This window comes from Cervus elaphus, chromosome 33, assembly GCF_910594005.1.
Source record: "Cervus elaphus chromosome 33, mCerEla1.1, whole genome shotgun sequence".
In the NCBI taxonomy this organism is placed as follows: Eukaryota; Metazoa; Chordata; class Mammalia; order Artiodactyla; family Cervidae; genus Cervus; species Cervus elaphus.
The window spans coordinates 71,353,729-71,369,721 of record NC_057847.1 but is presented as its reverse complement, the minus strand read 5'-3'; the positions used below and the strand labels follow the sequence as shown (position 1 = coordinate 71,369,721).

Sequence of the window (15,993 nt, the reverse complement as noted above, 5' to 3'; positions counted from 1 at the left end):
GGAGACGACCAAGGATGAGATGGTTGGATGGCATCACCAACTCAATGGACATGAGTTTGAGCAAGCTCTGGAAGTGTGGTGTGCTTCAGTCCATTGGGGTTGCAAAGAGTCAGACACAACTGAGTGACTGAACTGACTGATGTCGATCATTTCAACTATTAGTGGTTAGAAGAAACTGTCAAGAATGATAGCCCACAAAATGGGCCAGAATCTATCTAATAAACCTAAACAGTTTATGCAAGAAACTTAAACCTAAAATCATTGAGATGACACCAGTGTTGGAATTATTCAATAATATTTTAAAGCAGCCACAACAAAAATGCTTTAATGAGTACTTACAAACAAAACTTTAAAAAAATCTCACAAGATAGAAGATATATAAAAGACTCAGATGGAAAATTATATAATTTCAAAATGCCAAATATCCTTTTTAAACCTCACCACATTGGCTCAATAGTGTAATAAATATGACAAAAAAAAGAATCACTCAACTAAATGATAGAACAATAGAAATTGCCCAATCTGAAAAACAGAAAATCAACAACAATAAAACGACAAATAAACAGAGCCTCAGAGATGTGTGAGTCAATAAAAAAGACACACACAAAAAACACATAATACTCATCATTGAAGTCCCAGAAAGAGTGTTTAGCCAAAAAAAAAAAAAAAACCTCAAAAAAATAATGGTAGCTGAAAATTTCTCAAATTTGACGAAAGACCCTATAGATCCAAGAAGCTGAGCAAATCCAAGACATGGTAAATTCAAAGAAATCCATATCAAGACACATAGGCAAAAATCTGAAAAATTTAGAGATAAAGAAAATTAAAAATCTAAACAAAAAGGAAAAGTCTTGAAAATAGCCAGAGGGAAAGGAGAAATTACTTATAAAGTAATATCTATTTGTAATGTCAGCAGATTTTTCATCTGAAAGCACAGAGATCAGCTAGAAGTGGCACAATACTTTTTGTGTGCTGAAAGAAATTGTCAACCATGAATTCTATTTCTGGTGCATCCTTTAACAATGATTGGAAAATAGAGGTTCTCAGATGAAGGAAAACTAATAGAGATGATTGCTCGTGAACTTACCTTTGAAGAATGGCTAAAGGATATCTTCAAATAGAATGGCAATGGTGTAGGAAAAGGTTTGACACCTCCAAAGGGAAGAACAGGAAAAGGGAAAGAAGAATGGGTAAAATACAAGGATATATATTAGATCATCCTCCTCACAGCTTTTAAAGGTCACAGTTGATGGTTGAAACAAATATATAACACCATCTAATGCGACTCTCAGTGTAAGTAGAAGAAATACCTCAGACAATTCATTTTAAAAAATGAAGACAATAAAAAGACATAAATGTAAATAAGATTTTTGCACTCGACTCAAAGTGGTAAAATGTTGATACCATAGACTGTGCTAAGTTATATATGTATATTGAAATGCACAGAGAAACCACTAAATAAACTATTAAAAGAGATATACCACAAACAAACTATAAATAAATAAAAATGGAACTTTAAAAAGTGCTCAAGTAATCTATAGAAAGATAAGAAAAGAGAAACAGATGAATGGGAAATAGAAGAAGCAAAGAGAAAATACAAACTAGGATGGCAGATTTAAACCTAATGTAGCTATAATTATTTTCATAAATAGTCTAACTATACCAAGTAGAGGGAAGAAATTGGCAAAGTGAATGAAAAACCATGACCCATTATAAGATGTAAAAGAAACCAAACAGTAGAACTTCTATTCACATGAAACAGAATTGATATAACAGAAAAGAGAAATGGGCAAATCCCAGTTATAGTTGGGGATATTAATACCCCATCCTCAGCAATTGATAGGAAATCAACAAAAGTATAGAACTGAGCACCAACAGGATCTAACATTCATAAGATGCTCCATGCAACAACAGCAGAATATACATTCTTTCCATGCATACATGGAGTATTTACTAAGACCATATCCTGAGTCATAAAACAAACCTAACAAACTGTAAAAGAAATTAAAATTTGCAGATATCCTCTGACAATAGTGGAATCAAAATGGAAGATAATAACAGAAAAATCTTCAAACAATTGGAATCTTTTTTTAACTTCTAAATAATGCATGGGTCATAGGAAAAGTCTCAAAGGAAAAAATCTTTAAAAGAATTGAATGAAAGTGGAAATAAAATATATCAAATTATGGAATACATCTAAAGCAGCACTGGAAAGGAAATTCACAGCAGTAAAAGTTTACAAATGAGGAAGGTTCTCAAATCAATAAACTAAGTTCTTACCTTAAGAAAACATAAAAGAAAAGTAAATCATAAACATTCAGGAAAAAAAAAAGAAAGAATAAAGACCAGAGCATAAATCAATGAGATTTAAAATACGAATACAAGGGAGAAAATGAAAAACCAAAAATCTGGTTGTCTGAATAAAATCAATAAAAATTGGTAAAGTGCTATCAAGACCAACAAAGATAAAAAGAAAGAAGACACAAATCACCAATATCAACAATAAAACAGGATGTATCACCACAGATGCTGCAGCCATTAAAAAGAAAACAAGGAGATACTACTAACTTTTTGCTAACAACTTAGAAGAAATGAACCAACTCCTGAAAAGTCACAAACTACAAAAACTCAACCAAGGTGAAAGAAATAAGATAAATATCTATGCCGATTAAACAAGTTTAATTTGTGATTTAAAATTTCTTATAAAAGAAATATCCAGGTCCAATATCCTAACAAACCTTTAAGAAAAGAATTAACACCAAGTTCAGACAATCTCTTATGGTTTACAGAAGAGTAAAGAACACTTTTTAACTCATTTTGTATTATCATAATATAAAAGCCAAAGGCAGTACAAAAAGAAAACTAAAGATCAATATGTCTCATGAATGTTGACACAAATATCCTCAACGAAATAGCAGTAAACCATATCCAACAGTGCTTTAAAAAGATTGATATACTAAATGGGATTTCCAGGTAAGCATGACTGGTTCAATATTAGAAAATCAATGTAATCTACATATCAATAGACTAAAGAAGAAAAATCATGTAACTGTATAGTTAATGCAGAAAAAGTACTTAACAAAATTCAACTCATGATAAACTGTCATAATTATCGCTCTCATAATAAATAACACATTTATAATAAAACTCTCCGCAAATTAGAAGAGAACATTCTCAAATTTTCCTTTTTAAAAAAGAGTATCAACAGCTATCTAAAGCTTACATCACTTTTTTTTCTTTTTTTGATGTGGACCATTTTTAAAAAGTCTTTATTGAATTTGTTACAGTATTGCTTCTGTTTTATGTTTTGGTTTTTCACCAGAGAAGCATGTAGGATCTCCATTCCCCAACTAGGGATTGAACCCACACCCCCTGCATTGTAAGGCTGTCTATACACTGGACTACCAGGGGAGGCCCCCTGCTTATCTCACTATTAATGGTGAGACAGAAAACTTTCCTCCGGAGACTGGGAACAAGGCAAGGATGTGTGTTGCCACTCCCTTTTTCTATATACAACTGACAAACAAGTGGAAATCAAAATTTAAAACACACATTTATAATTGCTCTAAAGAAAATGAAATACTTTGATATAAATTTAACAAAATGTACACAGGATCGGTATGCCCAAAAGTTACTAAATTTTCACTTAAAGAAAAAGCAGTAAAGACCCAAAGAAATGTAGGAACATATCAAGTTCATGGATTGTAAGACAACATAAAGATGTAAAGATGTCAGTTTTTGAACTATCTAGAGGTATAATATAATTCTTACAAAATCCAGCAAGGTTTTTGATGGTATAAATTTATCCCAAAATTTATATGGAAAGGCACAAGCCTCAGAATAGTTAAAATCATCTTGAAAAAGAAGAATAAAATGTGAGAAATAACGTTGCCTTATGTTTAGAGTTACAATAAATCTATAGTATCAAGACAGTGTGGTACTGGTGCAGGGACAGACATGTAGATGAATGGACAGAATAAAGAACACAGAAATAGACTCATACAAGTAAGTAAATGTAAGTGTTAGTCACTCAGTCGTGCCCGACTCTTTGCGACCTCATGGACTGCAGCCCAGGAGCCCACCAGGCTCCTCTGTCGATGAGATTTTCCAGGCAAGGATATTGGAGTGGGTTGCCATTTCCTTCAAGTGTGCCCAACTGATTTTTTTTTTTTTTTTACAGTGGTAACAAATTAATTTATTTAGTACTTTTTCCATTCCATATCATCAGGAGGATTGATTTCAACTTTCCTTTTACCTACATCAGACCAGTTGGTACTCAAAACTGTACCACCAGACTCCATAAATGATTTGTTCATGGCACGTTTCACTTCATCAGAGCCATCTGAATAGATCTGCTGAAATAATTTGTTTAAAGCTGCATCTCCCTCCAACTTCTCATTCTTTTCTTCTTCTTTGATCTCACCAACCAATTTATCCCAATTTCTTGTATAATGAGATGATGATGGATATAGGTTTTTTACATCTGCTATGAATGGTTTGGGGTTAGGCACATCTCCTTGCCCCTCTAGCTTTTCCCATCTGACAGCCTCTGGCTTTTTCATTTTAATTTCAATCTTTGTTGAAAGTACTTTAAACATGCTCTGCTCTGGTATTATAGGATGAAGAAGTCTCAGTTTCAAACTGTAATCCTCTCCAGAAGGAAGTTTCACCAAAGCAGACAACTCTTTTTCTGAAAATTCCACATTTACATCATTCTTCTGAACATTCTTGATCATAAGTGTAATGATTACTTGAGATTCTGTTTGATACCAGTCATACTTGATTTTTGACTGATGAGTCCTCTGGGATGCAGACACCTCAGGCTGTGATCCATTCTGAGCTTCTTGACACCTTTTAATCCAAGCAAGGAAATCAGCATCTGCACTATTTAATTTCTGTCCTTCTGTAAAAGTTTCTAGAGCAGCAGCATAGTTTTTTTCATGGTATTCACATATCCCCTTTCTCAGCAGAGCAGTGGAACTATTTGGATTAAGTTCAAGGGATTTTTTTGCGTCAGCAACAGCATCACTGTAATTTCCAAGAAGAATGTGACAATAAGCTCTTTGACAGTAATACTGTGCATCATCTGGTTTCTGCTCCAAAGCCTTAGTCAGCTCCTCTAACGCCGCCTGGGGGTCCTGCTCGATGAGGGCATCTGAGAAGCTCCGGAACAACCTCGCGGCAGCCGCAGGACCCGCCGCCGCCGCCGCCATCTCTAATCGTCACGGTTCCCGCTGCCGGAGCTGCTCTTCCCGGGGTTACCAGCGCCGCCGCCACCGCCGCCGCCCAAGGGGGAAACTTCTGGAGAATCCCCCAACTGATTTTTGACAAAGGTGCAAAAGTAATTTCCTTGAGGAAGGATAGTACTGATTGCTTCAATACCAGCAGGTGGTATTGAAGCAGTTGGACATCCATAGGCAAAATAAACAAACCTTGACCTAAACTCAAATCAACTTGATCAACTTGATCAAATCAACTTGATCAACTCAAAATGAACCATGATATTATAATATAAAACTATAAAAGCTTTGGAATTACACATAGGAGAAATCTTTAGGACCCAGTGCTAGGTAAAAAGTTCTCAGACTTGACACCAAAAGCACAATCCATAAAAGGAAATGTCAATAGATGGGACCCCAATAGAGTTAAATACTTTTCACTTTGCAAAAGATTTTGTTAAGTGGATGAAATGACAAATTACAGACTGAGAAAGAATATTTGCAAATTGCATATCCAGCAAAGGACATATATTTTGAGTATATGAAGAATTCTCAAAAAGTTTAGCTTTAGTTTAGCTTAGTAAAAAAGAAAAATCTTATTAAAATATTGGCAAAAGACACAGAGACATTTGACTGAGGAGGGTATATAAGTGACAAATGAACACATGAAAACATATTCAACATCATTAGCTACTAGGAAAACACAAATTAGAATTACAGTGAAGTATTACTACCACATGCTTATCAAAATGGCTAAAGTAAAAATAGTGATAATACCAACTGTTGGCAAGGATGCAGAGACAGTGAATCAGTTGTACACCGCTGATGGGAATGTAAAATGAAACATCCACACTTGAAAAACAGATCGACTGCTTTTTATAATACTAAACATAACTAGAATCCAGCAATTAATTGCACTTTTTGGCATTTTTTCCTAGAGAAATGAAAATTTGTGCTTGCACAAATACTTTTACATAAATAATCATAGCAGCTTTATTTGTAATAGCCCAAAACTGGAACCCAAAAGTCTTTCAGTGGGTGAATGGTTAAACCAACTGTGATCCATTCATATCACAGAATAATACTCAGTAAAACTCATTAATAATATAGAACCAACTACTGATACATACAACAACTTGGATGGATCTCAAGGGGGGAAAAAGCCAATCTTTAAAAAGTTACATACTTGTAATTCTACTTATGTAACTTTCTTTAAATAGCAAAATTATAAAGAGGCGGAGCTGATTAGTGGTAGCTGGGTATAGTGATTGTTGGACAGGAAAGAGGGCATGTGTGTCTCTAAAAAATACCATGAGGGAGATTTTGTGGTGATGGAACTGTTCTATATCTTGATTTTGGTGGTGGCCACACAAGTATACACATCTGTTAAAATTGTAGAGAACTGTATTCACACACACAAATGAGTGCATGGAAAACTAAAGGAACCTGCATAAGCTCTGTGGATTGTACAAATATCAGTTTCCTGGTGGTCATATTGTACTAGAGTTATGTAAGATGTTATCACTGGAAGAAAAGGGTGAAGGTCACAAAGACTTCCCTGTACATTATTTGCAACTTTCTGTGAAATTACAAATATTTCACAATAAAAACTGGAAAAATACCTCTGGGTAGTCAGATTTTTAAAAAATGTTGAGAAATAGGGACATGACAAAATACAAAAGTCAGAACAACAATGTGAAATGAAAGTACTCCTTTCAGCAAGGCTGACCCCGCATAGACTCCAAAGTTAAAGCCTGTTAGCAGAATATTTAAAATTAACTTCAGAGCAGGAAGAAGGGGCAGCCAGGTCTGATGCTGGGGCCAAGGTTCTGTGTTAATTAAACAATACCCCCCTACCATAACTTCTCTATTTGCATTTTTTGGGGTCTTCTATTTCAAGAAGGATGTTCTTCAGATGGAAATTGGTGGGAAGAAATATCATGATGAAAGATATAAGTCCTAAAATAATTGAGGGCTTTGCATGAGAGGTCCAGATTACATTCCACAGAAAACAGCAAGAGCATGCTGATCTAGTAACAGAAGTTCAGATATCTGACACAACCCATGAGGAGAGTGACAGGAAGATGTGAGCCAGAGAAATGCTCATATTTTCAAAAAGGTGAAAGAAGTACATTCCAGAAAGATATGGACCACAGGGACAAATGTGTATTCTGTCATTTGGGCTCAAATGCTCCATTGTTGAAGGGAAGAGCAACTGATACTGGTTCATGAAGGAAGACCTGGAGTTTCGTTGGGTCTTAAGGTCAGCAAGAGCCTGCAGTCTGCTGAGCCTCTTCAGGTAACTTAAGCAATCTTCAGTTGACAGAAAGGTAGGTAGACAGATAGATGATGGATAGATAGATAGATGGATAGACAGATAGATGAGGCTGGAGCCGTTTACTGCTGAAGCAAATAGTTTTTTTTAGTCTCAGTACGCCCTGAGGTGTTACATAATCTCACAGTGAGCACTGTCCATAATGGTATTCATCTAGAAAGTTCCATGCATTCCATGTTCTTTGTATGAGGAGATAGGAACTTGTGGATGCATTTAGGAAAATGTTCTCTCCAAACGGGAGTGATCGTGGTTAGATTTTTACTTCATGGTATCTGTAACCCCAGTCAGAAATCTAGGATTCACCTTTGACTTATGCATCATCCTCACTTGCCGTGATTCCCCTACTTTAGTCTTGCTGATTTGACTTCTGTTTCTCCAGAGCATCCTCTCTTTTCCTTCCACACACCCACTGTCTCTCATCATCTCTGGCTGCCAAACTCCTCTCTGTCCCCAGGGTTACTCTTTCCAACTCATCCCCTATCTGTGAGGATAAGTAACTGAAGTGCAAATCACTGCCTCTCAGCCAACTTCAGTCCCTACAAAGCTCCCCACTGCCCTTGCTACTTACAAATTGGCACCTACCATCTACCTCTACAAGGATTAAATCATGAGCTGCTGAAGCTGTTTTCAACACCCTCTGAAAGGGGTTCAGTGTGGAGGTCAAGAATGAGGCATTCTTGTACTCTGGGAAAAATGGTAGAATAGGTGTTCAGATAGATAAATAGGATTAGATTTTATGAGCCCAATTCTTTCCTCTCCTCACATCTGTAAAAGCACTAAAATCATTAACAGTGACATCTGCTCTTTGTGATTGGCAGCAAGCCTCTGCCAAAATGTGTACTTGACTGCAAGTATCCCCTTCACTAAAATCATATATAGCTCTGACCTTCCCCTTTGCCTCTTTGGAGCATTTTCTCAGAGCTATTTGAAATGCTATCTCCAGGGCTATTGTCCTTATTTTGTCCCAAACAGCATTGAAATATATACATTTGTTGTTGTGTTAGTAGCTCAGTTGTGTCCAACTCTTTGTGACCCCATAGACTATATAGCCCACTAGAATCCCCTGTCCATGGAATTCTCCAGGCAAGAATACTGGAGAGGGTAACCATCCCCTTCTCCAGGGGATCTTCCTGACCCAGGGACGGAACCCTGGTCTCCTGCATTGCAGGCAGATTCTTTACTGTTTGAGCTGCCAGGGAAGCCCAAAATACACATTCAGTTCCGTTCCGTTCAGTTCAGTTCAGTTCAGTTCAGTCACTCAGTCGTGTCCGACTCTTTGCGACCCCATGAATTGCAGCACGCCAGGCCTCCCTGTCCATCACCAACTCCCAGAGTTTACTCAAACTCATGTCCATCGAGTCGGTGATGCCATCCAGCCATCTCATTCTCTGTCTTCCCCTTCTCCTCCTGCCCCCAATCCCTCCCAGCATCAGGGTCTTTTCTAATGAGTCAACTCTTCGCATGAGGTGGCCAAAGTATTGGAGTTTCAGCTTCAGCCTCAGTCCTTCCAATGAACACCCAGGACTGATCTCCTTCAGGATGGACTGGTTGGATCTCCTTGCAGTCCAAGATTATCATGTATAAAATAGCTAGCTAGTGGAAAGTTGCTGTATAAGACAGCTAACTCAACCTAGAGGGGTGGGATGAGGGTGGGAGAGAGGCTCTAGAGGGCGGGGATATACTTATGAACTAAACTGGCTCAGCAGGAAAGAGCCCACCTGCAATGAAGGAGATGTGGCAGGAGTTGTGGATTCAATTCCTGGTTGGGAAAATCCCCAGAGAAGGAACTGTCAACCCACTCCAGTATTCTTACCTGGAAAATCCCATGGACAGCTCATGGGGTTGCAAAAGAGTGGGACGCCACATAGTGACTAAACAACAATGGCTCATTCACACTGTGTGCAGCAGAAACCAACACATTATAAAGCAATTATCCTACAATTAAAAATTAAAAAAAAACTAACTTACTACTCTCACATTGTGCATTTTTTTTCAGTAGACACTTTCAGGACAAGGTCTGGCTTAATTGGTCCTCCTAATCTCAATCCCCACTGTTTCTCCACCCAATTTTGAACCAAACAACATGGAGCTGTTTGTTTTTTTCTGAATATTCCTTGTGAAAGTATCACAAACATGTGGTGCCCTTCTCCTGTCCCAGCTTCCACTTCCTTTCTCAATGGATCCTCTTTATCCATTAAACTTTAGAATAGATCTCAGCTCTGCCCTCCAGGGCCCCACACCAGGTTAGATCTGTCCAGAAAGTCCTGTGCAAATCTCAGTGACAGCCAGTGACGAATCATATAGCAATGAGTTAGGAATAGGCTCACTCTGCCATCTTCCATCCTACATGACTGTGGGATCCCTGAGGCCAGAGACTGGGTTGATTCTTGTCTATTTTTTTGGTGCTGAGTACAGAACTCAGCAGGTAGTAGGTACTGAGTCTGTTTGATCACCTGACTTCATTTGAACATTTTCAGTACCTTAAAAAGTCACATGTCCATAACGCTGCCTTCTCCAAAGTTCTGAATAGCCAACAACTATTAAAGTCATCTGTAATTCTGCCTTTATTGTTACTCCATTTGAACACCTAAAGGCAGAGCACCTGACCCTTCATCTTTCCAGCCACTGACTTGCACAAACAGATCCTGGACAAGAGGGACCGTTAAGCCAGAGGATAGCACTGCAGCTGTTCCTACACATACAACTTCCAGAAAAGACAGAGTGGGAATGATTGATTGACTTGGAAGACAAATCCAAGAGGATATTCTGAAATAGGAAATCAGAGATCCCCTGTGGGAAGCACTCATTGGTGACTTTCATTGTTGTGAGTTCTAGGAAATTTTATAAAATACATCACCTGTGTAACATTGAGGGAGAAAATAAAACAACAGAGTTGACTGAATTTTAAAATCTGAGTTTAAGACAGACTAGGTATGCCACTATAACATATTTTTTGTTATATAGGTGCTAAATTGTGTCTGACTGTTTTGTGACCCCATGTAGCCCACTGTGGCTGTAGCTCTAGGTTACATCCTTTTGCGTATAGCCCACTAGGCTCCTCTGTCCATGGAATTTCCCAGGCAAGAATACTGAACTGGGTTTCTATTTCCTTCTCCAGGGTATCTCCTGACCCAGGGATCAAACCTGAGTCTCCTGCATTAGAGGCGGATTCTTTACCACTGAACCACTGAGGAAGCCCACAAGTAGACAACGCATTCCCTGAGCAACACAAGAGTATTCACAGAAACTATCAAAGAATTTTAACAGAATTGCATTAAATAAACATGACACTTGGCCTCAGTTTTCTTGAACTTTTTCATCCTTCTTGTTTTGCATTTTCCTTTTGTTACAAACATCACAGACATAATCTGTGTGTCAATGAGACATTAGTAAAAAGGAGGGACATATAAAAAGTATTAGTATTAATGAAAGGGAAAAAATTTTAATACAATTTAAACGAGTTGTGAAGCTAAAAAAAAAGAAAACCCAACTATGCTAAAGACATAGTTTCTATTACTAGCGTTATACAAATTTCCAATGGAAGCATTCCAGAAATGCATCATTGAATCTCTAAGCCGCAAATTTAGACTTTCAATGGACTTGTCTATTCCTATGTTGCCAAGAGAAAGACATCACAGGCAATGTCATTATTGGGGAGTAGTACTTTACCATTAACTTCGAATGTCTCCATCCTAGACAACATGGTTTGGTCGAGAGCTGTTCCGTCTTCAGTGCTAGCCAAGACCTCTTTCTCCTTGAGAATTTCCTCATTTTCCATTGCTAAGGTTTATAAATGGCCAAAGTTCTGGAGCCAGCAGAAATGCTCTCTCCAAGAGGAACCACTTGGGGAGAGATTGTTCCCTTTTGACTACTGCTTCTACTTGTAGAGCACACAGGACTTCCTTTGACTCTGATTTCTGAATTTGCAAAATGTTTCCTGACGTGGTCAGGATTAGGCATTTCTCAGAAATGGGGTATTCACACGTGGAGCTCCCGCTTGGTCCAACTGCTTGTGAAGGGGTGTGCGGAGTTGGGGCACACACCACAGGTCCCTGAAATCACCGCTTGTTTTCAGGCACCCAAGAGCAGAACCAATGACCCCCATCTCCTCTGTCTGTCCAGACCCTGCCTTCATCCCAGACTCAGCTCACTGTCATGGGACCTCTCCAACCCACAGTGAAACCTGACTCCTCTGACCTATTTCAATCCTTTGAGTTCATCCTTGCTAGTCAAAGTGTGGGCCATGGACCAGTAGCGCTGGCATCACTTGGGAACTGTTATAAAGGCAGAATCTCAGCTCCCTCCCCATAGAGACGGAATCCAAATCTATAGTTTAACAAGGTCCCCAGGTGATGTCTGTACACATTCAAGTTGAAGAAACACTGCTCTACCCTATATGTTTTAACATTTAGTTATGTTTCCTCTCATTGCTTTCTCACGTTCTCTCTGTGTGTGAAAGCATGTGCTTGGTCTGGTCCCAGTAAGATCTGAGCCCCTTAGGAGAAACCCCTACCAGGTACTCCCTACCAGGGGGGTTATATAGCACAGTAGTCGACACACGGACCCTGAAAGCTTAAATGCCTGAGTTCCAATTTCACTTCCTGCAAGTGGTTGTGTGACCATGGGAAAGTCACGCCAGCTTTGAATATCTCACTTTTCTTGTTCGTAAAATAAGGAAGGTGGTAATAATTAGTGTGTGCATTAGATGACTTAAATGGTGTACGGTGGCCAGGGTGGCATCTGATGGGCAATGCACACTAGCATTGAGCCGCTGCTTTTATCACGAGAGACGTTGCGAACCCACTGGGTTCAGGGAGATGAAGGTAATAATAGCCTTTGCCTTAAGGGATGTCAGTCCAGTATGCAGAATGGTTGTGGATACAACTGAATTCTAGAAAACTGATGTTGGGGATTGGAGCCCCTAGGAGGACAGGGGTGACCTCTAGGCAGAGAAGGCAGGGCTGGGAATGCCACAAAGAGCTTGTCCATTGGATCTGGGTTTGAAGGGGTGACTGGGGGTTAACTCTAGAGCAGAATAAGGTGATGGCCTTGCACGTGGGAAAAAATGGCAAGCATAGCATCACGGCAGCAGGATACTTGGAGGCAGAGGAATCATGGACCACTGGAGTACTGGGGGCATGAGCTGTGATGTGGCAGGAGATAAAGCTCAGCTAGACTAAGTCTCTTTCTTCAGCCAGTGGCATGGCAGAAAACCCAGGAAAGGGAGTTACTGACGGTGCCCTTCAAGGTAGAGGTCCCCACCTTGCTCACAATTTCAACATTCAAGAGGTCACTGATTTGGGCTGAGAGTTAGGAGCAGAATCCAGGACAGGAAAGGTTAAAAGAGAAAGTTGGCAGTGAGGAAATGAAGGCAGCTGGCAGCTCCAGTCACAACTCTGGTAGTGGACCGTCCAAGAGGCCAGGGGCTGTAAGGGCTTCCTCCATGGGCAGGAAATCTCCTGGCGAAAGGAACCCATTACTTGGGCTGCAGTGCCTCCCCTCTCTGCCTGGTTATCTCAGCTCTGGCCAAGGGCAGTCCTCACTCATGGGGTTGCAGAAGGGACTCTTTGGAAAATGCTTGTGTTAATTACAGAGTGTAGTCCTCTTTAGCGGGAACATTTAGTAGATATCAAGCATAGTCAATTAGCTCTGACTCTGGGGTCAGACAGACCTGGGACCCAAAGGCAACTATTTCACATACTTGCTGTGTGACCTCAGGCGATTGGCTTAGCTTCTCTGAACCTCAGCACAATGTAACAGCTCACAGAAGGATTAACTGTTATCCAAGATGTATCAGGCGTCAGGCACTGTGCTGGACACATATACATGACTCAACACTCACAATAACTTGTAACTTGCCTCAGATCTTGTGGTTAGAAAGTGATAACACCTGAATTTGAATTCAGGCCATCTTGCCTTTACAGTTTGGTTTAAATCTAGTTTAATCCAGGGGCTCTAATCCAGAAGTTTATACCAGATGAGCTTTTGAAAATACTCCCTGCTATTCTCCTACTCCAGCCTGAGATCCTGGTTTTAATCAGAAGCCTCATGGTTGGTTCTAATGCACAGCCAGGCTGAGGACTGCCATGCAGAATAATAAAGCGGTCACAGGCAGCACAGGGACCCTGTGAGCCCTCAGGACTCCATCCTAGGAGGACCCATGAGGTTGAACCATAGGAAATTACTCATATTAATCCCATTTGATAGTTGATAAATGGATACTTCATAAGATTCAAGCTAGTTCATCCACTTAGCAGGGCCAGATAAAGCAAACAAGGTACTAGCTTGGGGTGAAAAAGATTCAGTAATCAAGGTAAGTAATATTTTAACCACAATCTTTAAAAATCAGAATTAATGCAAAATGTCCATCATGAAAACAAAGTCAACATTTTAAATAGACCACAGGATCCCATGCTGCTTTGTGCAGTGACTCTGGTCACCCACTCACCCAGGTCCCAGCGCTGCTCCTTACTCTGTTTCAGCATCTTCATTTGCAAAATGGGATACCAACAGTGTCCCTATTTTTCCATAGTGTGGGTTTAAGGATCAAACTAAATGATAGAAGTCTGTTTGTAAACAAAACGGCATTCAGTGGAAAAGCATCTTATCCTAGCTGGTACATAGTGTGAAACTTCTGGATTGTGGATGCTACCCTTAAAAATCTCTTAAGTCTTCCATAAAGTGCAAAAGACACAATTTGGAGACTCTTGTACAGTTTCTTCCTAAGTCCCACTCAGACACTTTTATCTCCGGAACACAGATTTGGCTGTTACTTTCCTTGAGCACCAGATGAAGTGCCGACTTGCATTTGGGGAGCATGCTGTTCAAGAAATGCCGGGTTTGGCTTTCCTTTTCATGAAGAGTGCATATAATTGCATTGGAGAATTTAAACATGTTTTCAGAGGGGTTCTGACGTAGTTTTATCAAGATTTGATGTTCTCCAAATTGCCTTTCTTACATAGGAGTTATGGTGTTGGAGTCCCAAGAAAGCATGACCCCAACTCATGGTACCCCTGCAGAGTTTGACCCTCTGAACTAGTGGCTCCCAAACTACTACAGTCATTGGGCCACCTGGCAGATCATCAAGAACTCCTGAGTAACCCCATTCCAGCTTAAAACTGGGGCAATCATGATAACACATGATGTAAAATTCACCCACACAAACCAAAATATTCAAAACAAACAAACAAAACTTCTCAACAAACAGACAAGACAGGTCTCCACGATGCTCTTTGAGTCCCTGTCACACCTCACTGACAGTTTGGCCCATTGTTCTGCCATCTCCTTAAGCTCACCAGTGGAGATGATAGAAAGAGGGACCTGGGCTAAAGAAAATAGAAAGGAGACAAATATTAAACATTTCTACCTATTGACCTTATTTTTCTTGCTAGTCATGCATGACAGTGGTGGTCAGTGTCCCCCATGACTAGCTCAGCACTTACTTAATAATTTCATTAATGGTACTTAATGAAGCATAATTATTATGAATTCATTTTAAAAGTTAAAAAAGCTCAACAACACAAATGAGCATCATTAGATTAACAGGTAAATAAATTTTGGTGTATCCATTCAATGGGCTACAGCAATAAAGAGAAAGAGGCAGCAACATAGATGAATCTTAAAAGCCATTATGTTGAGTGAAATAAGCTAGACCCCAATAGAACATTGTATGACTTCATTCATGTAAGTGTCCAGAACAAGTCACACTCATCTATAGTGTCAGAAAACAGAACCATCAGGCTTCCCTGGTATCTCACTGGTGAAGAATCCATCTGCCAATACAGGAGACATGGGTTTTATCCCTAGTTTGGGAAGATTCCACATACCACGGAGCAACTAAGTCTGTGCATTGCAACTACTGAAGCCTGTGCGCCCTAGAGCCCATTTTCCACTGAAGCCTGTGCGCCCTAGAGCCCATTTTCCACTGAAGCCTGTGCACCCTAGAGCCCATTTTCCACTGAAGCCTGTGCGCCCTAGAGCCCATTTTCCAGGAGTAGGAGAAGCAACCGCAGTGAGAAGCCTGCACACAACTAGAGAGTAGCCCGTGCTTGCTGCAACTAGAGAAAGCCCACACAGCAATGAAGACCCAGCACAGCCATAAATAAATAAATAAAATTACTGTTGACTAAAAAGATGCACAACATTTGAGAGTGATGAGTTAAGTCTGGGCAGAGTGAGGACTGCAGCCTGGGAGACAGCACTCAGGTAACTCTGAGACACTGCTCCAAAGAGGCAGTGGGGAAGGGTCAATATATAAGATTTTGGTGAAGGGAGAGTTCAATGCAATCAAGCACTTAGTTTACAAAAGATTTTCTCTTAGTTACAAGGAGATGATGTGACCATGAGGGGATTTAGTGCTTTCCTAGATATGAAGAGATGCAAGGATTGGGATCATGAAAACAGTTCCTGAAAATATCTAACTATCTAAAGACCTGTTCC

At 39.7% G+C, this 15,993-nt stretch overlaps 2 protein-coding genes across 2 annotated transcripts in view; both read right to left on the bottom strand.

The window, feature by feature from the left end:
• Window positions 1–11,378, bottom strand: part of MARCO (macrophage receptor with collagenous structure) — a 36,939-nt gene extending 25,561 nt beyond the window's left edge. The window contains exon 1 of the mRNA XM_043894769.1: window positions 11,224–11,378. Within this exon, the coding sequence (XP_043750704.1) occupies window positions 11,224–11,332 (109 nt within the window). The 5' untranslated portion in view covers window positions 11,333–11,378. The remainder of the gene's footprint in view (window positions 1–11,223) is intronic.
• LOC122688638 (protein SGT1 homolog) lies at window positions 4,161–5,312 on the bottom strand. The gene has a single exon (XM_043894770.1). It carries the CDS (start codon window positions 5,211–5,213, stop codon window positions 4,200–4,202), a length of 1,014 nt encoding a protein of 337 aa, XP_043750705.1. The 5' UTR covers window positions 5,214–5,312; the 3' UTR covers window positions 4,161–4,199.
• Window positions 11,379–15,993: the final 4,615 nt, after the last annotated feature.

What these genes read in the sequence shown, in the direction of transcription:
- LOC122688638 (XM_043894770.1), bottom strand. Translation starts at nt 5,213, where the DNA reads ATGGCGGCGGCGGCGGCGGGTCCTGCGGCTGCCGCGAGGTTGTTCCGG.